The sequence below is a fragment of the Anomalospiza imberbis genome, chromosome 3, assembly GCF_031753505.1.
Source record: "Anomalospiza imberbis isolate Cuckoo-Finch-1a 21T00152 chromosome 3, ASM3175350v1, whole genome shotgun sequence".
NCBI lineage: Eukaryota > Metazoa > Chordata > Aves > Passeriformes > Viduidae > Anomalospiza > Anomalospiza imberbis.
Genome location: NC_089683.1, coordinates 85,084,594 through 85,110,987, shown reverse-complemented (window position 1 = coordinate 85,110,987; position 26,394 = coordinate 85,084,594). Strand labels below are relative to the sequence as shown.

At 38.7% G+C, this 26,394-nt stretch overlaps 1 protein-coding gene across 5 annotated transcripts in view; it reads right to left on the bottom strand.

Moving 5' to 3' along the window:
- The window catches only part of DAAM2 (dishevelled associated activator of morphogenesis 2), a 208,049-nt gene that overhangs the window by 61,416 nt on the left and 120,239 nt on the right, over positions 1-26,394 (bottom strand). For all 5 annotated transcript variants that reach the window (XM_068185504.1, XM_068185503.1, XM_068185507.1 and 2 more), the window contains 3 exons: positions 17,333-17,407; positions 10,459-10,553; positions 4,315-4,648 (listed from right to left, as the gene is read on the bottom strand). In XM_068185504.1, the coding sequence (XP_068041605.1) occupies positions 4,315-4,648; positions 10,459-10,553; positions 17,333-17,407 (504 nt within the window). The remainder of the gene's footprint in view (positions 1-4,314; positions 4,649-10,458; positions 10,554-17,332; positions 17,408-26,394) is intronic.

Here is a 26,394-nt window from a genome sequence, read left to right as displayed (position 1 = left end):
TTATAAAAGAAGGGTCAATAATTAAAGCAAGCAAAAGGAAGAGCTCAGGCAAGAAGATGTGGCAAATATGAGAAAATAGGAATAGTGACCATATAAATTGAGACACAAACATAGTATAGAATCTTGTTGCAAGTGCCAAGACAAGGATGATCCTGATATACCTATTAACACATTGAATATCAAAGACATGGGGTGAAGTTGCAGTATGAAAAGGCAAATGAGTGAAGTCTGGAGCCTCAAAAAAAAAAAAGAGTAAGTTCTGGAGAATATCCCCAGGGCTTTAAAGTGAATCCTGACTGAAGTTGGGGACTGACAATTGTAGTCAGTAGATGAAATGCTGACAATTGGCAATTTAGAAAGAAATAATATTTTACGTCAGTTTCAATTCAGAGTAAAATCTGAATTGTTTTGGTAAGGAAATAGTCCTTCATATTCATATAAGTTCTATTTATATTTTCCAGTAACTTCATTAAAAAATAAAAAAGAACACATCAAGAAGCAAAGACACCCTTTATGAAGAACTTCAGCACTGTTTGATTAATAGTCTTCAGCTGGTATTACTTGGTGCAACCTAGTTAATTGGGACTAAAAGCATTTATAATGCTCAGGAATTTCACAGTCATTTGAAATTTGACTTCAGATACCCTACTGTAATTTTTCTATTCAAGTAATAGGAGCTATTGCAGGACAGAGCTAATGTAAGTTTAGTAAGAACCATATCTTAAGTCACAGCTTTCCTTCTCCACTAATTCACCAGTTGCCGAGTCTTCTGACAACTTTTGGCAGCTGTGCCAGGTAGCAGGAGTTATGTTTAGAACATTGACTGGCAATAACTTCTCATTCAACAAAATGTGCCATGTTTAATGTTGCTGTGTTAAATACATGATCTCTACACTCCACTACACTTGTGCAAACTGGAGATAATCACTGTTTCAATCTAAAGTTGTCAGCAGCAAGTTATTCGGGAGCTCAAGTTTTAGATAATTGTCAGTAAATCATTCTGAACCTCTCTTCCTTCTTTTTACAAAAAGCAGTGGAAACAGAACCAGATACCCCAAAGGTACTCATCACAATGATATTCCTCTTCAAAGGGGAAAAAAATTGTTTTGGGGAAAAGTAGATCTGTATTAGTGTTAATTACATTAACTTCCCGATTCCCCAACAGACATAGCGCTGGTCACTACAAATTACATGAGGGAGAATGGGACACCTAGGTTTACTGCTACCTGCAAGAGTTGAAAATAAATCCAAATAGATAGTATACAAAGTGCCAGCTTTCACAGATGAGGAGGAATAAATTGACACCAAGATGGCTGAATGGGATGACAAATATTTTCAACCACTGTTGTCAGGAAGGCAACTTAAGGAAAAGCAACACTGGCACTGATATTATTAGAAGTCAGCATCACCTGTAAGTTATTTTTTGGACATTCCAATAAAAGTGAGCTCAGTACCATTTCCAGAAAGCTATGCACTTTTACTTCACAAGAACAGAGTTGATTTTCAGAATTTGAGATTACTTTCCTCTTAAACATTGTGTCTCTAATTTGGCCATTGTCTTGCAGAGCTAGATATAAAGATTGAGCACTGCCTTTAGAGTTCCCAGCTTTCCTTCCCCCCAACAATCAGAATCAGTCTGCAATGATGGGCCATAGAGGCTAAGGAATAAATTTCTACTCTGCAGTTTCTCCTGTTCCTACAATTTAGTCCACAGTTTTACTACTTTCACAGAAAGAATTCTTGTTTGTGGGCTGTGCCAGATTCCCCACTTGTGGATAGTTTTCACCATAAGTGTTTAGGTGTGGCTGGTCCAAGTCAAGCTGCAAAGTATAAAGTTTGCTGCAAGCTCCACACTTTTTGGACACTTCACTACACGGAATGATGCTGCTAGATGCTCAAGCTGCAGGAAACACAGCCCCCAAAGAGTTCTGTTTCACACCTAAAGGATCTCTTCAGATCCTTGCAAACCCTGGGTTACAAAGATTACATTCAGGACTAGGATTAAAAGAGGATAGAAAAAGGTTTTCATTGTACACTACAGCTTTGAAGCTTACACGAAAGGTAAAGAATGAGCATTTTCAGCTCATCCTTCTTTTGAAATGGCTTCCCATATTCAAGTTACAGTGGATGCTTTTCCTGACAATAAGCTGCAAGACTATTCTGAGACAGAGGTGCAGGAGGGCAAGAGGCAAAGAGATGGAACACTCTTAATTTTAAATGCTAGAGTATCAGAGAAACTTCCTCTAAAATGTAAGAAAGACCATGACCACATTTGTTCCTTGAGGATTTAAAAAATCCCCCGCCTCTCTGTTAGAAGAATTACTGGATATAGATGAGAAATGTCTTTAGATGAACACTTACCTCCTCAAAATTAAACTCAAGCTATTACTGAGTATAGCGGAAAATCCCATTTCAGTCTCTAAACATAATTATTAGTAATTGCAAACAAGAACACTTTCCTTCTGCTAAATAATTTTGGGGGTTGGGTGGGGATTTTTTTTTTTTTACTTGAGAAGTAAAAGAGAGTATCCATTTGTCTTTAATTTTTTCCTGAATGGAAAAGTAGTTTGACCAGCGCAGCATTTAGGCAAAGTATTTTTCATGAGTGTAAGAGACTGGTAAGCACCTGCAAATCATTCCATCAGATTCTTCAAAAGCTACGGCATTTTACCCAATAGTGACTCACCTCAGTTATTCAGTAGATTTTAAATCATCACAGAAACAGAGAGCGAGAGAACACCCAACTAGGGTAAACTCAGCATCTGTCCCATATGGGCTTATTAACAGTCAGTTGGTTCAGTAAGGGAAAGTTAACATGGGACCACAAGTGTAGTCAGGCTTATTAGTTACTGCTTTTTCTAGAGCAGCTCAAGTTATCCCCACCTGTCTCCCAGGTATAAAAGAATGTCATATTAATTCAGGAAGGTTTCTTTATTTCAGCTAAGTATTAGAGAACAAACTGAATTTAATTTTTTTCTTTCTCCTCTATAGGCAGTACCTATGGAGGAGAAGGAAAATCTCCACATCCTTACTCATGTACATGGCTTACTTCCTGCACTGCTCATTCCTAGCCTCCTCTTCTTCTCCATACTGAACAATGGTGACATATTCTTATGACTGCAGCTGTAATCTCTTCACCTTCCAAGTTTTACTGTAATTATTATTTTCTCTGTTGCATTAGCCTCAAGAGCTTCCAACTGAGGCTGAAAGGCCCCCACTTCTGGAGCCATACATCATATGTGTCACACCTGCATATCAAAGACACACATCAAGTCTGAATAGACAAGCAATGCAAATGAGGCAGTGCACATCATGGGATGGATCTGACAATGTGAAATATAGGTTAATACCAAATCAACATCTCCTGCATCCCCGTCCCAGGTCTGAGTCACAGTCAGTGAATCCCATAGTGCATTTGGTTCTAACACAAGCATTGGCAGCTACTGTCCATGAGCAGAGACTGTTTCCCCATTCACTTTTTTATTAGCCTAAAATCCATTAACTGAGAAGGAGGTACAAGATAATGACTGTCAGGCACTGGGATCCAGTGCCTGTTGGCACAGCACCACTAATGATTTTATCTAAGGAAGAACAGTAAATGGGTTAGATTATCCCAAAGTTAAGGAGCCACAGCCTCACACTCCGCAACAGATTATCCACTATCTTTTTGTAAAGGTGCTCAGATCACTGGGAAGAGGAACATTATAGTAGCAGCCAGTAGTTTCCACAATAAAAGCCTGTCACTGACCTACTTCAAGGTCTCTGAGAATGCATTTCTCTTCTATGGTCTGAATGGGAGTTATTTGAGCCAACAATTGCTAAGTGACTATGATTCACAAGTTGATTGCTAAGTGGCAAAGGAAGTGCCTCCACCATATATAATTTAATTTTTCATCTCCATTATTTAATCCACAATTCTTTCATTACTAAATTAAGGATTTAAAATCAGGACAGAGGCTCCTGAAATTCTGTGGCTTCAGCTTCCAGGACAGAACAAATCATAACCATCCCAGAAATGCCATCAAGCTCGAGTATGAGCATATACTTTGCTTTCATTTAGCAAAGCGAACCTCCATTTTCAGGCAAAATATATGGAATTTTAAGTTAGCAATAATGACCAGTAAGATGTCTTGAAATATAAATATAAGTATGCACATACAGTAATAACCTATTTGAGGAATTTCCCTTCCTAAAACAAAATTATAAATATTGCCTTTTTTACTACTTCGCAAATTTGCAATATATGCACACAAAAATCACTCCCAGCAGAGATTCCTCATTCTGGGTATTTCTGTCAAAGTATCCTCCTTTTACCTGGAATCTTGTCCTTTCTGCAGCATAGACTTGGTAATGAAGCATGGCTTGCAAGACTTTTTTGTGACCATCTGGTACCAAGCAGACAGCCCCCAGGATCTCCAGCACAGCAATCTTGGTCTTAATGTTATCAGTCCGTAAGCTCTGGGATATGATGTTGATGCTTTCAGGATGGGCCAGGACATGAGCCCGTCCTTGGGAGTTGTTCATCAGTGCCTTGATACAACCTATAACGGATGTGTGGATGCGACTCTCCGAAGTCTCATAGTCCATGCTCTTCAGGAAGTTCAGCAAACAGCTCAGGCCATCCAGCTCAATAAATCTGGTCACAAACCTGAAAAGAGAAAAACCAAAAAAACAAGTAGGAAAAACAAGGAAAGCAAACCAAAGGCACTTTATTCAAAAGACACCATATTATTCAACCCCAGATCTTTAAAAGCTGGCTAGTTTTCAGCCTAAATTCACAGAACAATTCCCAGATATTTAAGAAAAACAAAGCAAATAAGCCAAGAGAGAAAACATTCCAGCTAATAACGGTGTGTTACATAGTTTCAGGATAATTTTATGCTATCATCTTACACTTCTGTTTGGTCTCTGTTCTTTGTTGCAGTTACCACCAAACACTGTTGTGGTTCACCTCAACAGCTGCTGCATTTTTCAAGGCTGAAGGGATTCTTTTGAATTGTTCCATCTTACATACGTGCTAATACACCCAACACACAGACTTGTCACCACGATTTTAGTTATGAGTCCAGATTACCTTGAAAACCATTTTTAGGCTTAGCTCTAACTTTCAGCCAATACTGCTTATAGGTTCCACCTCCAGGATCTGGGCACACTGACAGAGGCAAACTCATTCCCCTCTGTCTGTCAGCCATACTGCCTTCAAATTCCAATCCCATGACACATGTGTAGGAACATGTTATATTTTAAAGGGGCATGTTCTCCTGTAAATGGTAACGCGCCTCTGGTTTTGTTGAAAACCAGGGTTAAAAAATCTAGATGGGTCAATTTAGACCATGCAAACAGCCCTCTAGACAAATCAGTAAAAAAGGATTTTAGAATTAGATAAGTCAGTTCAAACCAATCATTCTAGCAATGTTTTGCTTGAAGTTCCCAGGATTAAAAAATGGGGATTCATAGATATGGAAAGGGTTGCAAATAATTTCCCTAGATTGCATTGTTTACCTCCTGCTGCCTCTAACATGGCATTCAGGGAGATAAACTTTTCGGAACGTCTGAATGCAAAACCATGTGCATCACACTTGAATTTTCAGTCTATAAAAACGTACACCAGCAAAGATTTGCCCATGGCCACGCTTTGAATAGCATAAGATAGAAAGACACTTCAAGCAATTTAAAAGGTTGCAAACAATTGCCAACTCGGTAACAAATTAAAAATACCAAAATTCTGTGTCAGAGTGCTTTTACCCAACCTTCCCTAATGTACCATCTTTATTTTTCTGTCCACAAGATGCTGCTATTTATAATCAGTAATAATGGAAGCACCATACTGAAAGACCAAATTTCACTGGTTCATGTCCCTGTCCCAGCAAGTCAAGGAAGTCAGCCAAAGCAGTTTGTTATTCAAACTGATTACAGAAAGATTCAGATTTAGTTAAGTTTCTGCAATGCATTTAGCTGCTAGCTTGACAAAAAAAGACTGAAACAAGTGCATTCATAGCTAGAAGAGTTGCTGCAAAGGATTTCTTTGGAAAAAAAATAATCACAAACTCAGTATGTTACTAAATAACGAGGCAAATGAATTCTGATCAATTCCCTGGGCCTATAAAGAGGGAGTTACTGTCGTCTCTACTATGGAGGGGCTGCTTTAAATTCTCCTCCTTACCTTCAAAGTTCCATTCTATACTTTATCTATTCCCTCTGTCTTTTGGGGGCTGGGGGAAAGATACAATTTTTTTCCTAGTTTTTTAACTTCCAGGGCTGAGGGAAGACTTAAGATGAACATGATTCTGAAGTTGCAGAGCAATACTGATGAAAATATCCTAAGAAGCAGCAGAGCAATGTGTCCCCTAAATGCACTTTGGGATAGAACACATAATCTTATGACAAGACAAGCAAGGCATTATAATTTTCATGTATTTTCGCATGCTCTGATGACCATGTGAAAAAAAAAAAAGGTAAATGCACAAAAGTCGCATTGTCCCATTTAAGTACAAACTCTCACTGGTAAATTCTCTGGCAGTGCAATTTTTCTAGGACTGTTAGGATGAGGTCATTGCAAAAAGAAAGCGTGCGCTGGAAAGCGGTGTGTGTCACAAAACTTGATTAATGACATAATTTAAAATAATGTTGAGACTTTACTGTACTATTCCTAGCCCAGAGAGCTAACAGTGAGCTGTGTTACTCAATAGCAAGAAAGTACCCTTCTATTTCAACTGCAATCAGAAGCAGCAATCAGATTATGATTTTCATCTTCGTTTTTCTAAACACTTAGTTCCTTACTCTCCAGAAAAGCCAGAAACCATGCTGGGGGAGGTAAGGAAATGGCAAAAGCAGTTCCTGGCCCAACAGATACTCTCAGTATGAGGATTTGCTTGGTGTGGGGAGGTGTGTGAGTAAATGTCTGTAGAAGGTAGAAAAAGAAGTGTGAGTTTAGCTGACAGCCACAATCCTCACACTGTTGGAGTTTTTGCATCTGTCTGCCTCTATGCAGGTATCTGTGTGTATGTGCAAAAGCAAAGTCAACTTATACAAGTCAAGAACTTTCTTGTACACAGTACACGTGAAACTCCTGTTCTACAGAGCCTCTATGCTGCAAAGTAAGGTCTTGTTCTAGACTGGAAGGTGCAAAGTTAAACATATTTGCCAATGCATTCTGGCTAACACGTCCAAATACTGAAATGTAAATAAAGCAGAGTGTGTTTTAATAGGTGCTAAACAAACAAATTAAAGCCTAACCTCACCTCAGACTCTCACTTGACCAGTTTAGCACACTTTAAAAGGCAGGGCACCTCTTTGCCTGTCAAGTTTTAGAGAGTGCTGATCAGAATGGGTTAGCTAGCTCTAATAATAAACCTTTCATCCAAATACAGGTGTGGCCAAAGAGGAACTGACCCACTGATGGATTCCAAGTGTTGGGGGTACAGCTTCCCTGTAAGACTTGATCCAGCTCAGGAAAGTCAGAAAGATCATATGCTGTGGGTGTATAGAGAGCAGGATGTTCCCACCCTGTTAACAGGCAAAGCTACACTTCCCTGCAGCATTAGTTTTTGAACCAGGGGGCACACATAACCCTGATAACTACTGAACTGCTGAAAAATTCACCATCATGGATTTTACTTGCTGGTTGCGAAAAAGATCCTCTTCAGTATCCACCTGGATACAACATTGCTAAATCAAACAAAAAATAGCAGGAGGTAAATCTGAATAAAACAAAAGGAGAAATGCAGACAGTAAAAGGAATGAGTGATGACTCAGACTAAAGGAGGTATTTTTCAAGGGCTCCAAAAAGCAATTTTTTTCCTAGTCCCTTTTAAGTTTTTGCTTTTCCTGCATTTCTGAACCTCCATTTTGGGGCACTAATATACCAAATGAAAAGCTCTTCTCCCATTGCTTCTGTCTAACAATTTGTCATCACATTTGTTTATAGGTCTGAGTTTTTACAAACCTGAGAGGAAGCATGTTTCTTTACAAGATGCAGATGTAGCATTTCTGTTCTCTGTGGCTGGGATTGTTCCCTTGTGCTAGGACATAACCTGGCTTTATTATTTTAGGGCATCTCCTAGATACCAAACAAGGTGCACTTGCTCAAAGGAGACCACAAACTGCCCCAGGGATACTCCTATCCCATTTTCTACAAAGAGGATAGGAACTTGAGTTTGGATAGGTCTGCTTTACTTTTCACTGTTAGAACTGGTGGATTGGAATAGAGACAGAGTTTAATAATTACTCTGCATTGTCTACTAGAAGAGACAGAGTTTACAGTAAAATAAAACAGAGAGCCAAATGCATGTGTTTGTCTTCTTTTGATTCCTCTGGATCAGAGAATTCAAGCAGAGGAGCCTATTGGTAAGCTGTCAGAGCCCCTGTATAACCTGCTATCAACAAAGGGATTCCAGACAGTTCATCCTGTGTAAGTTTGGGTCTCTATTCCTTCAGAGACTTAATGAACATAAGTAGCAAAAAAAAAAAAAAAAAAAAAAAAAAAAAAAAAAAAAAAAAAAAAAAAAAAATTCATATCCTAATTAAACTAGAAAGACTAGTATTTTGAAGGCTGAGGTATCATACTGCTTATGAGAGGGATTTGATGGAGCTGAGGGTCTCTCTACTGCAACCTTTCCATCAAGAAGGAATTGCCTTGTTGATCAGGCACTGGCATGCAGCCCATTTGGCAGCTAACGAATTGAGTCACTGGAAATTAGTCGAGACATGGGACTTAACTCAAGATTTGGCTTGGCTTAACTGTTTTTTTTTTTATTTTATTTTATTTTTAAAGCCCTACAACCACCACCAGCGATTTTGAAGACTTTAAAGGGCAGCCCATAGATGCTTGTAGTGATGCTTGTGCTTGTCAGGGTAATTACAAACAGATGAAGCAACAGGCTGACAGGCTGTGGTCAAGGGGATCCAGCAGATGCAATACAGGTTGGAGAAGAAAAATCTTGCAAGGCTTTGAGCAAAAGAATTTGCTCAAATGCTCACTGCTCTTTCTTCTTCTCTATTGCTTTGTCCTCAACAAGGAGTTTGGGCTGTCTATTCAAAATGACACAGCAAAACAGCCAATAGTGGCCACCAAAGTGTTTCAGCTGGACAAAGTAAAGAGGCCTTGTTGCTGTGGCTACATTCAATGAAAGCTGACACCTTCACAGAGCAAGCATCAAACCAGCTCCATGTCAATGTAATAGTTTTTCTATATCAAGTCTCAGCAGCACAGGACTTTGGTTTAAAAGCCTGGAGAGAGCTGGAAGCTTGACAGTTGCCTTAGCTTCCATTTTAACATAGAGTCCAGCTGCATTTTACTGTGTTCTCTGCTTTAGTGATAGGCAGCATCAAACAGTCACTCTTGACTTAGGTCTCAGTATAGGCTTTTCCATGTTAAAAGCACTCACTCTAACCACATTTAAAATTATCAAAGCCTCATAAATCTTTAAGCTTGAGAAGAACCAGAATATGATTTTGTGCTCTCTTAAAGCTGATCAAATCAGGAAATAAACAGGAAGTAAAAACCAGAGAAGCTGCATGCAGTCAATTTTCTAAAGATTATGAAAGGGAGAAGAACAATCAGCACTTAGCTCTGCAAGAAGTCCCAAAAATATCTTCAAGTCAAAGTAACTGCAGTGAAAATTCTCTGAGATTATCTTCTGGATTGTTTTTATTTATTTTATTTATTTGGTTAGGATCCCCTCCCCAAAAAAAGAACTGTATTTGGTTAGGCATTTCTGAAGCTCTCTGAAACTATGACTTCAGCATAGTGTGGGTGCAAAAGTATTTGGCCAATATAAAAATCAGAATGTTTTTGATTGAGTGTTTCCCAAAATCATATCAAGTAAAGTTATTGTTTCTCCCCACTGCTCTTCTAAGTGTTAAATTGAAAAGGTTTCTATGCTAGTTAGTTTGCTATTGTTCAGAGCTTTGTTCCCAGAAAAAGATGACCTTACCTTCAAAGACAGTACACAAAGTCTCTTTACATTTTTCTATGCCCAAGTTACAACATAGAATGGGAAGAATGCCAAACCAGGTGATGCCAGATGGATTAGCTGCTTTGTACTAAACAGTTCACATTACTAAAGATAAGGGGAAGCTTAAATTCAAAGTTCAGAGTAGAGGCTGAGATTTTGCCCAAAGTGAATCAAATTACATTGGATGTGCGGGGGGATGTGAAGGCTAAAATCTCATCTTCATAGTCATTACCTGTGTTTGCAAATATCTGCCACATATTTTTCACAGTAGACTTTATCTTTTATTTTCCTGAAACTATGTGTTTCAGCATTAGTGTGAAATTGGTTAGCCTTCCAACTAGGCAGGCTCAGACCAGGGACTGTAGGGCTCTGACGATTGTCTGAAATCTCAGAGAGCCTTGTCTGAGGTGAGACAATGAGGTTTCTGCCCTTGCCACTCTTGGCGGTGTCACATCTGACCATTGGGAGGCAGTGAACTGCGATGAAAGGCAAACAACATTACCTCATGGGCTGAGTCCGCAGAGCTGTCTTCAAGTCTTCAACTATTTTATTTTTCGTTTCTGTTTCTTCTACATCGAAAGCATAGAGAGTCTGCATCTGTTCACAAAAGAAGGTGGCAATTAGGAAAGCCTGAGAAGCGTGGAAGCTAAGAGACAGGCCAGGAATTATGAAAAACAACTATCTCATCAACACATGCAGAGATGCCTGCTGACCCCTCACTAGGAAAGCAGTGCCTCAGCTACAAAACTGAATCCAGATGAGGCTGCTCATGTGGACTGGCAGCAGCATATCACTTTGCCACACTGGCTAAACTAGGGTTCTCAGATTACCCCCCAAAAATCACAGTTGCCAGTATGCCCACAGAAAACTGTACCTAATTTAGAACAGCAATCTGCTGTGGTGATCTATGGATGTGTGAGGCAAAGTTTGTAGGGAGAGGCAATATCTTTTATTAGAGTGACATGCCTGGAGGGATTTGGGGTGGAGGTAAAAAAAAAGCCAAACCAGACTTATGTGTCAGGTTTCAAAGCATAAAATCTTCTTCAAGTGACTAGAAAGCCTGCAAGTACCCTGAATTACATTTTCTGTATATACAAGTTTGACTTTTCCTCCCCATGCAAAGTATATCACCTGTTTTAAGATGCTGGTGTTCCCAATACACTTTGCCCTTGCTAATTAGGAACATTTACTGCAAAAAGCTGAAGCATCATAAAAATCCCTGTCCCTTTTTTTAACAAGTAAACTGAAACACACAAAGCCCAGATTTCCCCCCCCCCCCGTATGCAGCTTGCAAATACTACAGCTTGCAAATACTACAGCTTGCAGTCAACTGGAACTGAAGTTGCTGTGGGAGACTGTAAATTAAGGTGAGAGACAATGAGTAGAGGACACACAAAAAATTATGGTTCTCAAAGTCAGATAAAGCCCTTAAAAAAGTGGTATATCAGAAAATTAGGGTTGCAGATCTACACTCAGCACCACTGCAACCATGTCATGTGAAGCAAGACTCTGCAGTGCCCTTTGCATATATCACTCAGGCTCACAACTCCCATGCATGTCTTTTGAAAAAGTCAAGACTTAATGCTGGAAATTCTTAGCCTATAGCTATGTCTTCTTAGTCACTCAAACTGTAAAATGAGAGAATAAATGACTCTCTTTTTGGCAGGACTTTTTGCGGCTATCACTCAGTGGTATCTGGAAAGCAGCTCTGAACTCCTTCTCAAATGAATAACCCAATTAAACTAGTATCATCTATCAGGGATCTGATATTGTACCTCTCTGTGGTGGAATCTGAGTAGCTACAATTATGGCTCACCACAGCAAAATATTTCAGTCTTTATTTTAGTGTTTAGCAAGCACCAAAGAAAACCTTTCTCTCACCGGAACCTCCTTTAATCTTCTCCATCCTCGCCACCAGCCCAACACCTCACTTCCCTTGGAAGGGCTCCCACTGCTCACTTTTGCAAGTCATGTGATGCCAACACATGTCGGATCCCGAGGGTGGTCATTTGGCTGCATGCCGTTGCTGTCTTATGCCGAACAGCTAGCACAGGGAGATGTGTTTAACTCTAGGGGTCCTCTCTCTGATCCACGCTGAAGTCAAATTCACTCAGTCAGTCACATAGCAAGCTATTTCCTGACCTAATATAATGACAGAGCACTACTGATGGAAAATGAACTGATGATGTTTTATCTTTTGCCAGCATCCCCCAACAGCCAGAAACATAAATTGAAATTCTTAAGCCAAGCCATATATGATCCCCCTCTTCGAAAAATAAACAGAAATCCTGAACAGGCGTTATGGATGGCAAAGTCCTCAGGTGTGATTTGGGGCTTGATTTGTATTTTCTTGGGTGACAGCCCATCAGGTCGTCTTTCCTTTGGCCCATAAATTCTCCTTTGAAAAGTTCCCATTCCTCCACTGGCTTTATTTCTCCTCTGAGCCATTGCAGGGTGGGGGAGGGGGGGGGAAGCAAATGGAGGGTAGAAAGGTGCTCAACAGTACTTCGTTCAGAGTGAAAAAGGCCCATTTCCAAATGAAACAAATACAAATAATCCTGCCTTTACAACAGAGGCTGATTATGGAGAACCCCTTTTCTAAAGCTGCAGGCAGCCAAGAGTCCTTCAATTCTCACTCTTGTGAATGGCCAGGAATTCAAATCCTCATGCCCTCGCTAAAGAGACCGGGTTTGCATTGTGAAATGGCTTTCTCAGCAAGAGATATAAAAAACATAACTGTCCCTGGGAAACAGAGGGGGGAAACTGTCATGATTTGAGGTTGGATTTCATTCACATGGCTGACTGATGAATTGCTTTCCTGAAGTATAAACTGCACTCAAGGACTAATGTGTGCTGGGCTCAGGAGGCAGATAGTTACCATCAGTTAACCAAAATACTAGGAAGGGGAAGCAAAATAGGGCCAGGTTTTTCTAGTGCCTAGAAGATAGTGTATATATAGGTCTCTTTTTATAAGCATATTTTGCATATTTGAAATTTTCCAGATCAAGTGTATCACCTCGGAAAGCATAGCATCTATTTACTTGATTTGCCAGTTAAAAAAAAATGAAGAATTTGTGAAAGCAATAATTCATGTGGAATTTTATAGGTAAAACTTCATGCAGTATAAGAAATTACTTTAAAGTTTTGGCTCCACTTAAAATGAAATATTTTATTTTTTTTAAAAGTTCAGATTTTTTCCCACACCTTATTCTAATGGCTAATCATTCTCCAGAACTATCGGGAAGGAAAATACAAAGACCACGATGACAGCATGTGGGGAAAAGAGAGAGAGAGAAAAATAAAGAAAGGGCATAAACCAGCATCAACAATACACTGTATAACAGACCTAATTTTACTTAATAGCTTCACATGTGTGAAATGAAAAAGGTAAGAAACAAAAAGAATAAAGAGCGAAAAAGCAACCTGGATGTTCTGACTTCTCATTATAGTCAGCTGAAATTCAAGGTGCTTTGCATCTCTAACTACATTAAGGTTGAACTAATAGAATAAATTATTATTAGAATAAATGTATTTGAAGAAATTATAAATAATAAACTATGAATAGACATAATTTTTTTAAAACCTGAACTTTTATGCAAAAAAGTTTAAAGTAACATAGATGTCATGTAACTTAGAGGAGAAAGTCACCATCCACCTGCTAAATTCTGCTGATATATATATATATATATTTTTTTTTTTTTTAACCTCCTGTGAAGTTGCTCTGCCTTAAACAAATGTTTTCTGAGTCAAGGAAAAGGGCCTGGTTACAGCTGTATTTATTAATCTTGACCCATCTCACAATCTCAACCAAGCCACCTCTCCAGAAAAGCTGAATTTTCAACTACTGCTCACCTGAAAGTCTCTCTGTGAAAATGCATCCACAGCCAAGATCATAAAAGCAACACAATGCTGTCAGAATTTCTCCTCCTCAGGAAAATGCGAGCTGCGTTTATTTGTGCTGCCAAGTAGTATAATGGGGCAAGGAGGGCAGGAGGAGCACAGGGACATTTCTTTACACATTATATTAACAGGGCAGCTGCTGTATTTTTAAGAAAAGAAACATCTGTGTGTTGATGAATCAGCAGATGACAATGATATTGATAATGGAAACAGTCTTCTATTGTGGGCACGCACCCTATCCCCATCCCCAGTATCATTTATAGCCTGCAGAGATCAGGAGACTAGACAAATTTGGAGGCTTCACTTTCTAAATTAAACATGATTAGCAGCTGTCCCTTTTTCTTAACGACTGGTGCTAAATACAGTGTACCAATGTTCTACTTCCTTCCAGTCAGACTACCTGGAGTCTGGGACAGTGCCTCCACATGCTGTGAATTGCACACTAGTAGAGAGATACAGTTTTAGATATTTGCTCTTGTGAGAATTTGGTTTAAAATATGTAAAAATCTGGGAAGTCATAGCAACAAAAACAATTGTGGGAAGAGAACTGTGCATAAAATGCATGTTTTTTTTGAGCTGGATCAGGAATCTGTGACCTAAAGTGCTTCCTAACATAGTGGTCTAAGGTTACAAGCAGGGAACGTCAAACATGTCAGGAATCACCACATTGCTCTCAAATGTAATCTGTGAAGGGCAGATACAGCAGGGCTTCTGAGAAAGTGATCCTTGAGCACAGGAGCCCTGGCCTGCTGAAATCCACTGAAAGATACCTAATGATATCAGCACAAAAAAAGGTGCCATTTCCACTCAATCAGTGAGCAGGAGGAACATATTTGCCAAGCTAAAATATATTAAAAAAGGACTTCATAATTAAACAAATGAACATAAAGGATGTGAAAGACAAACATGAAAAGATTCTTATGCTACAAATCCACAGGAGATGCAAAGATAAAATTTCATTAAAAGCAGGATTTAAGGCATTTTCAACTAACACTTCTGTGATTATTACTACCACTTCAACTCCAATACTTCTTGCAATATTTCTAATTAAAATATTGTAATACCTGATAGAGCCCAAGAGACACAAACTGAAATACACTAGATACTGTCAGGAAGCAGCATGAAACATGTTTTTCTTTCACAGCTTCAAAGTCAGCTCCACTTGGATGCAGTTTAAAAAAAAATTCAAAAAACCCACCACTAAATTTAGAACTGAAATTATATGGGATCCAAAAATAACTATTTGAAAGTTAGAGATCTCAGAGGTCTAAATAATAATGAACAGAACATGTCTTTTAAAGTGTGTTGGAGCTGGTTCTTAGCTGGATTACTCCAGTTTTCCACTGATACAATTTCAGCAAAATCGAGTCAACCTGGTTTCACCCACTGAAAAATGAAGCAACCAAATGGTAAATCAGAAGCAGGGGTTTTAACCCCAGTGTGTCTTCTCAACACCTCAAGCATAAGAGTGAATCATGAGTTTTGAAGCCAAATAAAAGGCTATCAATCATTCAGGCATTGGCATTCAGGCATGCAAACAACAATACCAGAGCTGATGTTTATTGGTGCTCTTAAAATATGTTTAAAATTAGAAACATAGGCCAAAATATAGTCTCATTCAATGGAGCTGTTCCAGATATACAACAGTGGTGTTTACATATTCATTCCAAGTTTACATCAAGATCATTTAAAGACTAACCCAAAAGTCACTGAAATCAATGGAAAAACTTCAGTAGATTCAAGAGGCTTTGGATCAAATCCCACCAGAAGTATTTAGGTCAGTAACACTGCAAGGTTTCATACTAATTTTTTTTCCCTTAATGGCCCTTGTAGAGTAGGCCCTTGTAAGAGCCCTTAATTTCCCTTCCTGTTCAGTCAGGAAATCAAAGCAGAGTGTCATGCCAGTCACTAAAACTCAATGTCTTTTCTAAAAATAAGTCCATATTCTTTCTCTTCCCTTACTCTGGCCCATGAAAATATGGCATGAAGGAAGGTGAAAGTTTTGTTTATTCACGAGTCTCAGTAGAAAGCAGCTATTTTTTATCCTCTTAAGTGAGTTATTATAGCTTCTAAATCTTAGGTTGTTCTACTCGGCAAGACATATTTTACCATGAGAAATACATCATTACTGCCACATTTAGCATCTATTAACAGTTAGTTTTATGAAATTATTTTATAGCTCATAACCACAATACAAAACATGCAGAGAAGCCTTTATAAATCTAAAATAAAAGCATAAGTAAACAAGCAAGGTATACTACCTAAGATGCTAGGAACAGAACTCTATCATCATTTTTGCACAACCACCAACTAAAGCTGAGTAGACACTGCACATGAGTAATTGGAGGAAAAATTTGACTACAAATTCAGTAAAAGGATCAATTTTAAAAATGTAAAATCTACCAAATCAAAGGAGATCAGCGAACACTTAATGCAGATGTTCTGATTTTGCTGGTGACCAGCTTGTCTGGATGTTTCAGAGGAAGAAACACACTATACAGCTATTGAACAAGGACATTTAAAAAAGGTTTTCCTCAAATATCTTCTTGGCTTGTATCTTATGTTGAAGGTGTTATAGCCTTATGCTTTTTTATTTGTGTGCTCTTATATTACTGGATATTGTCTTATACAAACAACTACCTTTTCTTTAATTCTTCTACTAAACTAAGAATCCAAGTTTTATTTTGTAGATTGGTTACAAATCAACTTGAAACCACACAACAAAATAAAACTTCACCTAGTTTTTAAATAGTTGCTTTTTGCTGATTCATCAAATATTCTCTTCCATTTTCATTTCAGACTCTAATTTGGTTACTTTCAGTGCTCAATATTGTAGAAATAAAAAATTGAAATGTTTATAACGCTATCTAACATAGTGTTTATAATGCTAGAGCAGGACTTTTCCTTAATCCTCATACTCATCTTTTGTAAGCCCTATTTTAAATCAGTTAGCCTTTGGGCTAATGTGGTGTTATATATTAGTTAAATGGTATGCTCTGTCTCACCCCTCGAAAATGTATGGTTTATTCCAAGCCTGTGATCCTCCCCTGAAGTATCCTGTGTCTGTAATCCCATTGGCCCAATCTGTTCCACGCCCACTTGGAATCTCCCTGTTAAGTGTGCCAGGGGAATAATGCTCGCTTTCTCTTAGCTGGCTCTCCTGGCTGGTGCTCCCTCAGCCCCTCTCTCCCCCTCCCCTTCCCCCCTGACTCCCTTCCCCCCACCACCTCCTCAGAAACCATGCTGCCTCCCAGGGGTAGGACCCCCAATAAACCCTCATCTAAATTAGCACCCTCAGAAGCCGTGTGGAGTCTCCTTGTCTGCCCGCTGCTACCAGCGAACTCACAGCCTTGGGGGTCCCCTCCCCCTGAAACGCATCGCTAAAGGCTAACATTCTTCCCCTTTGAGGACTTCTTCCTAAATAAACACATCCCTTGGTAGGAAATCTTCCCTGTTTAGCAGGAGAGGTAACTTACTGCTGCCATGGAATTGATACGGTCAATGTAGTAGTCTGGCCAGCTGGTAGCAAGCTTATTAGGATCTTCTTGTTCCTGAAACAGAAAGTTAGGCAAGGTTACACAAGATGACTTTACAGGATGAAAATCACTCAAAAACTACCTGGAATTCTTCATTGCACTTCTCTTTATTATGTATCTCCCCCATATTCTTGTACAATGCACTTGGACATGTGGCATTTATTATAAACATTTCTGAAAGTGTAAAGTTAGCACTGTCACCATGGTATGTCAGATAAAAAGAATCCCTTTCAGCTCAGATTATTGAATGCAGAATAATAAAGTTTGATGGAGATACAGTTATCTTTGGCATCTAAACAGCAAACCTCAGTCCCTTAAATATATTAGGTTTCCAAGTAGAAGGATAGCCCATTTACAAATTGCAGGTTTACATTTTGTATCTTTCTACCAACAGCTTTTATAAATTTGGTCTCTCTGCTGTTATGGTGATGGTGGAATTCACCAACAAAGGGGTTTAGCATCTGCTATGGAGGAAAAAAAAAAAAAAAAAGGAACCTGAAAAGAAGATAAAGACTGTATCATTTTGATGTGATACCAAATTGTGTTCAGCTTGGACATTAGGAAGCATTGCTTTACCAAGAGGCAGTTAAGACACTGGAAAAGGCACCCTAGAGAGGTGGCTGATGCTCCAAGACTGTTGATTATTTAAGAAGCACTTGGACAATGTCCTTAACAACTTGCTTTAATTTGATCAGTCCTGAAATGGTCAGGCAGTTGTGGTATATGAATGTTGTCAGTCCCTCCAACTGAAATATTCTATACTGTCCTAATCCTACCATATAATGTAAAGTCAAGCAAAATCTCAGAACATCCAAAGGAGCACAAAAGCATCCCCTCAGTTACTCAGTTACTGCTCAGTAGGAGCAGTATTAATCCTTATCTCCTTACTTCCAATGTAATCCACCTGAAATCATCTTCAGTTGGCTAATCTCATTGAACCTTCTAAAAGAACACCTATGCTGACTCAGGAGCCAATTCTTTTTTTGTTCCTTGACTGCTCAAAGGAAATTAGATTTCCTTCTAATGAATATATGTATTTCTACGTAGGTGTAAGTCACTGGTAACATAAGGATTGCTTTCCAGGATCCTCATCTCCCATTATTAAACTACAAATAACTAATACTAACATGCCTAGCATATGGTTAGAGATTGAAGCACTTGACTCATCCTAAGGATGACCAAAGGCATATGAAGACTGTGGGAATCTTGCCAATGCTTTCTGTGAATGAAAGCTTAATCACACTAGAAAAACTACCCTGGAAGATACATATAATAAAATATAATTAAAAGTGTACGCCTATCGGAGTACCTCAACTATTCCACCATTATTTGGTTTAGAGATGAGAAATAGCTCTACATGCCTCCTGTTTAGCCACATTCAGTAAACACCTTGCTATCTGACAATTTCCTGCCAGGGTACATACCAACACATGACAATAATTCTGCACAACTCAAAATCTTCGTATTTTGATTTAAAAACAAAGTCATGACTGATATTTGGATCTTCCCCTCTCTTCCTTCCACTGGATTTTCAACACGTAAACTAAAGGAGCATCTCCATTCATGACACTGACAAAACAGCTTTGTTCTCATCTAGAGAAGGGCTTCAGTGCAGACACATGTCAGGTCACACAGTACAGGTCATAAGTCTATTAAACCCTTGCAGCCAACTGAAGAGCTAAGAAGAGCAGAAGAATTAAACAAAGCATCATACAGATAAATATCACTGTACCAAAAGTATGAAAGGCTGGCAAAGTGGTAAGAGATACCAACTGTATTGACAAATGCTATGCACACACTACATACCACTTCATGATAATAGATGGAGCAATTAATAACAAAGTGATGTTTCTCACATTAATTGAGAAGTTCTGCTGATTTTCTTTACTTCCTTTTCCTGGCCACAATAAGCAGGAATCAGAAAGACCCATATCTATGTCAAATGTCTATGTCTAGAGCATTACAGAAATATGCAACTCCCTACCAACAGCCACTTAGAATGGCCACACCTCATGTTTTTGGTAGACTGCTTTTTGCTGCCCTTTCCTGTGCAGAATAATATCTAGTGGCAGCCACAATGCTGACAACAGTTTCACACTTGGCAGACCCTAACCTCCCTTCCAAAAATCAATATATGACCTTGAAAATGGAAAAGTAAATTAAAACATACAATAGACAAATACAGCATTATTTTTATATGATAATCTTATCATCCTCAAATAGAACAACAGAAATAGGAAGCATATCTAGAAGTATGAAGTAGGGAACCCAGCTGAGCCACCCATCTGAAGTGCAGCGAGTGCTCATGTGACCTTCTGAAATGTTTCTCTGCAGAGAATTATAAAAGTCCTAGTGACAACTATAATAGTTTCCAGAGTACATCTGACAAGAACACTGTCAGAACAGTCAATACATGTATTTTCTATATTTCTCCTGCCTCCATTCTGAATTCCAAATAAAGAAACAAACTCATATAAATTAAGGAATGCCTGAACTCATCCTTTATATTCCAAAATAAGCTATGATAATTTTTGTTCTTAAGATTCTTTAGGGGGAAAAATAAGTATAAATGTTTGAATGCTACAGCTAACATTTCCAGATGTCTTCGTTAAACATAGAGACTGAAAACCATCAGGATAGATACACTAGAAAAAATCAGAATTCTGAACAATTTCTTACCTGAACCCAAACCACTAGAAATCTCACAATCAGAACCAATGACAAGAAGATTCTGATACCCTCAAGTATATCTGTATATATGATTAGCTTGACAATGAGGCAAAGTTCTTGGTATATCCTGCTTTTGACCATTCTTCATTCATTACAAATTAGTCTGAACTCTAACTCTGTAAGTCTTATTTTTTTGAATTAAAACTGGGAAAAAAATTGTTTCAGTGGAACATGATGTGTAAGATTTTTTCCTGAATTAAAGCCCAGACAGAAGATATACACTGCTGAGGTTAAAAAAAATTAACAGATGCCCCAGTAAGCAATCCTCACTTTCTGAAGTTGTTTTGGTCTGGAAGAATATTAAGCAAAAAAGTCCATTCAATCTCAGTGGTCTTGCACACTCCCTGCTCACACCAGAATTTTATGGTTGTCAATGGTTGTCAATTACTTTGCTAGAATAAATGATAATGTAGATAAAACCTGGGATTCTATTTCAATATGAAGTCCCAAAAAGCTATTTATGCTTGAGTACATAGAATTTTTTCCAGTCCCATGAAGTCATTAGACTTATTTACAGCAATCTCCCAAGTCACATTTTTAACAGAAGGTCATGTTCACACCTGTAACATCAAAGTAATTGGGAAAAAACAAACAAACAGACTTTTAACTGCCTAAATTATGTGAGTTCTGTCCATGCGAAAAGATTGCTGCACCAGACTTTCTCTCGAGAAGGGGAAGATGAGTTGAAAATAAAAAGCAATTAAATCTGTGGTGTGGGGTGCAAAAACAGGGTGTTGGGTTTCTTTTTTGGTTTTTGTTTTGTTTTGTTTTTAAATATATTCAGAGAAAACTGCAAGGCAACTTGAAGATAATGGTAAAACCTTTCCCTTGCTCCAGGAGCATAGAGAAGGGCAAAAAAATCAACCAACAGAAAAAAAAATGAGCTTTCATATATAAAGCTGCATAGGTATCAAAAGCTGGAAACAATAACCCATCTGTATAAGGAAAAACATTAGCTGAAGGAATCTATTAAAGCAAAGCCTTCTTTTAGCTCCTTGAATAGTGTAAATATTACATTAAAAAACAGGCATCAGCTTGTGCACTTTATAAGGGGCCATATCATTCTTCACTAAAGTAACAACTATGTAACTGCTGTGAAAACAGGATCTTGATACTATACAAGCCTGCAATATAGCCAAGGTATTATATAGGCTTTGACACTAATTTGGACAGGCTCCATGACTTGGTGGAAAGTGGAACTTAAGACTTCATCCCAACTAGGACTTAATGGAGTTCTGCAAATATTTGGACCATCTGAACCAATCAAAAATTAAAGAAAATAAAACAAAGTTTGCACAGCTCAGTTGATCCTGAAAGCCTTTTCTGCAAATCCTGGGAGACCTGATCCAAAGGGCAAGCTGTTCTCTAGAGACCAGAGACTTCTACAGGATGCCTTGTCAGTGGGACAAGCATTTGCAATACAAAGACTGCCACAGCACACTCAAACAAGCATTATAGACCACTGCCTGAATTGAAGCTCTTTTAGGGCAAGCACTGGGTTTCAGTTTCCAGTGATGACACATTGCTATTTCACTCTGCACCAATCCAGCTCCAAAAATACTGAGCAGCTCTCCAGAGCATGTTCTGAAAGTCTGAGCATGTCAAAGCATTACTAAATACATCCACAAAACTAGCAGCTTTAGAAGGCTTCTTTCCTACAAAAGGAGACAGAGAGCTATATATTCTGACATGGCAATTAAAACTCATTGTCAGAGTTATGAACACACTGGCACACTCTGACACTAAACCCAGTACTCCTTTATTTCTACCATCATTTATATCAGGTTATTTTTATGCAATGTCAACAAATATTAACTCCCCGGGATCAGCAGGTGCTTGCCATCCCTGGGTGCCCAACCATTATGTGGACCTTGCCACTACCTGCACACACACACACCCCCCTGCAATAAATCACTGAGGACTCATGAAGTCCTTCTGAAGCGATTTGCGGAATAAATAAATAGACTCCACAACTCGATATAGTTATGAAGTGGGTATGTATGCCAGCGCCCAGCACAAGTGAGATAGTTCTCCAAAAACTTGTGCCCCGAGCTTCAGTCTGACCCACATCTTTATTCACAAAGGTGTTCCATATGCAATACATTACACAACTTTTCCATGTATATTCAACCCCTGGCTCCGCTTCTCATGCTAAATAGGTTCCCGCCCTTCTGGGCATGCGTGGTTTGCTGTGGTGGTCGTGCGGGTGGTCTCTGGTGGTCTCTGAGGCTGAAGATTGTGGTCTTCCTCCTATTTGAACTCGAACTTTTCTCCTCTGTGCATGCGCTTTTGGTCCTTTGGTGCTTATCTGAGTATGTCTGTCGGTCTTGATAAGCTTGGAGACAGAGGAGCTTCTTTATCTGGGTTCTTTGCATCTCCTGGTCTTATCTGGCATTGTCCTTTATGCAAGAAGCTTCAGAGATTTGCATTTTCCTACGCCCTTTGTACCATGGCAGAGTTTTCTCAAGTAAAAGGTTAAAATTAATTAATTTTGTTAATTCAAGTGAACTCCAAAAATCTCTATTTCACTTCTAAAAGGCAAACTATAACATAAAACTTCCTCCTTGAACAGATGCATCAAGAAACACATCCTCTGTTACAGATGTCACAGGACAAGCATGGGTACTCTTGGGAGGCCATCTACTCATTAGCAACATGACTTCCTTCTCAATCCTTTCTTTTCAGTAGGGCAGACAGCTGACCTTACTGTTTTGCACTGCTTAGAACAGGATGGGAATAAGCCACACATCTGATGCTAGAAAATGTGGGTATAAAACCTTTCTTGGACAGGAAGCCATGACACTGTTCACTGAGCTCCTCTCTGTATCAACTAAAACAATGTGCAGAGATGAAGAATATAAAATGAGGCTACTGTGATATAAATTCCTGTCCAAGCTTGTTCACTGCACCATATCCAGACACTGCATGCTCAAGTTAATACTTGGGTCACAAAGAAGTGCATTTCTTTGCAAAAGCCACATTAAGCCTCCTCTTAACAGCTTTCACACATCTTTCAAGTACATCACAGAGCTGAAAGATGAGTTATTTTACCTGGTCTGAAAGGTCAGCACCATCCCATACAGCTCAGAAAATATAAATCGTGGCATTCCAGTCATTACAAGAAACTTAGAAAATTTAGGAAAAAATGAAATGTATTATTTATCATAGCCCTGTAGATTTTTTTTTCAAATTTCCCATTGAAAAGCAATGGGAATTGGAAACCTGATTACAAATAACTTGGCATTTTTTGGGGGTGTTTGGATTTTTTTTAATGACAGTTGACTGAAATTTTAACATGATTTACATCAATTAAGATGAAAGCTTTGTTGGATAAAGATTCTAAGTTTCTTGTTGAAGCCCTCTCACACTCTTCACAGTAACAGCTTAGCTGCTAAAATGTTCATTTGAGATGTGTGGGATTCAGACTTGGGTCCATGTTCTGCTTAAAAGTGAAGGGTGCAACCCTTGCTTTGCACATGAATATTCTGGCCACTAAATACAAGGTGGGGTTTTTGTTTGCTTGAAGGGTGGAAGATGGCTATTACTGCTTCTTCATTTCCCATAAGTGCAACTCTTTTCCCTTCAGAGATATAAAGACTCAGCTCATCACAACGCTGAATCAGTCTTGCATCACTTTGCACTGCACATGGACAAAGGTCCTTCAAGAAATTAACATATTGGGTTTTTCAGTGTCTCTATCAGTGAGATTAGCAGAAACAGGAAAAATGGGATGCAGACAATTACACAGTACCCAGTTACACAGGAAATCTGAAATACAGCCAAGAATCAATCCACATAAGTTGTACTGCACTATCATTCAAATCACCATTCTCCCTTTTTTCATGTCTGACGTGACTTTCCTTCACTTTAAAAAGTTCAGCTTTCAAAGAAACATTTACTTATTTATTAACACATTGTCCAATCTATTTGCTATGTCGCAGTCCAGAGCAGCCAAAGTATCACAAATAAAAAGTGCTTTCATTAAAAGACACAAAATGCGTTTGACCTGCTGTGGGACAAAATGCTAATTCAGAAGTGGAGCTAAAATGCATCTAAGCTTTTCAGACAGTTTATGCCTCCAAAAAGACAACCATGTCCCAAGAGATGCTAATTTGGAAACAGCACAGATCATAGGACTGAGCCATTCACTAGACAGATGTGGTCACTGCTCCATTTCTCAGACTTTATGACTAGCATTTATACAAATAGTCTCAGAGTTTTGGGAAGAAAGCTATATCCAAGCCTTTTAAGCACAATTTACCCAGATTGAGAAAAGCAAACATTACTTGTCTCCCTGGAATTAAGCTATTGATGTGCAGATAATAATCCTTCTGCCATAAAAGCAGTCTACTGTGTAACTTATTAAAAGAGAATATTCATTAATGACCAGTTGGAGCATGCAACTGAGGAGTTCTAATTGCCTCTCACAAAGGTCAGGTATATCCATACATACTTACAGTTCACTGCATTATGACAGAGGGATATTTTCCTTAATGGATCACAGGGTGGGTTTTTCTTTTTTTGCTTCATTTAGCCTGAGCTCTGCCCCATTGCCAGTAACTTGACAAACCTAATTATGACTTCTGATGCTGCTTACTAACAATTCTTTCAAAGGAAGAATCAAAGGCTTCAGATTATTATTTATATTACAAAATACCTAATACTGTCAAATTGTGGAACTCACTGTCATAAATAAAGTATAAAATTGAAAAAAGCATACATCTACGAAAAATGAGGATTCCTGCCTAGAAAGCATTTCCTAATATTAAGAGAAGCTCCAGTGCTGCAGAAATTCACCAGCCTTTAGAAATTAAAATGGATTATCAGTCATTTTTGAAAGATGGTTGGCTCTACCAGGGCTGAAAGCTTTCCAGTCAAGTTAAATATATATATTTTTTAACTAATTATAGCATCTCTCACTTTTTTTTTTCTGAGCATTCAAAGATACAGAATCTCCAGAAGCTGTACCTTATATATTACACATGATGTGTCATTTCCAGCCTCCTCTAAAACTCAAAGCCACTTCAAATCAGTTATTGATATTGATATCAGTCTAAGGGTGATGAAGGCCATGCTTACATTTCTTGTCTTCCAGAAAATACAGGACAAACATTGAATATACACACAGGGAGAGTTTCCCACAGAAAATAGAGTGGCAGTTCTCACTAGAGTGGCATAACTGGCAGGCAGTAAGGTGGTTGGTGCACTGCTTTGAGCTGAAGATAAGAATTAGTGTTGTTTGAAACCTCAGAATTCTCAACCATTGATTTTCATGTAGAACTGTAGTGTTTAAACCAAGTTTAAGGTTTAAGTTTACAATAAGGATATCTGGCATAAGATTAAGAATAGATTATTGATGGAGAGAGTCCTTTTTAGGGAATTTTATATTTTAGTAGGATTGTATAGTATATGTCCAGTTTTAAGAACCCATCTTCTCTTTTCTTTCCTCTTCTTTTGGTGTTTTATCATTCTCCTCAATACATATAGATGTAAACTTGCTGCCAGCACTGACTGCAGCAGCCTCTTCTTATCACTTACAGATCACACAAGCCTGCTTGTCCTTCTTCAAACATATTCAGACGTGCTATAGGATGGGAATACCATCATCATCGGGTATTTTAGGGGTATAGTGTGTGAAGTGACCAGGAAGATAACTTGCCTTACATTTACTTAATTGTACAGCTGAGGCCACACTGAATTCTTCAGTGATTTCTCCTCTCATAACAAAGCTTTCTTGCTAAATTGAAGTGCAACTATTGAAACGTAATACTGAAGTGTAATACTAGACATCGTTCCACTGCTGAATGTTTAGCCTCTGCCATGGAAGTTGTTTTCTTGTTGAGTAAGTTCTCCTGACTCTGTTGCTGCAAAATGATCCTTCTGTACTATTACCTGAAGTAATAGTAGTATTACTGAAGTAAAAGTACTATTACTTTCAATGAACACATTCTCAGGAGCCTACTTTTCCTCAGCCCATCCACTCCTTTTGGACGTGAAGGAAAATGTCCACTAGGGAGGATCCTACCAGTCAGAAGATTGAGTCATGATCATTCTACCCAGAGGGTCTTCAGAAGAAGATAAAACGTTTCTCGTGGACATGGTTTGCTCCGCAGATGTGGCTGTGGACCTAGGCTGCACTCCTGAAGCACAGCTCTGCTCCCACAAACCTGCAGCAAACTTGAGGTCACATCCTGCAGTAATGTGTGTAATCTGTGGCAGGTGAAGCCAACAATTTGTCACTATCTCAACAAGCACTAAGCAGCAGTAGCAGG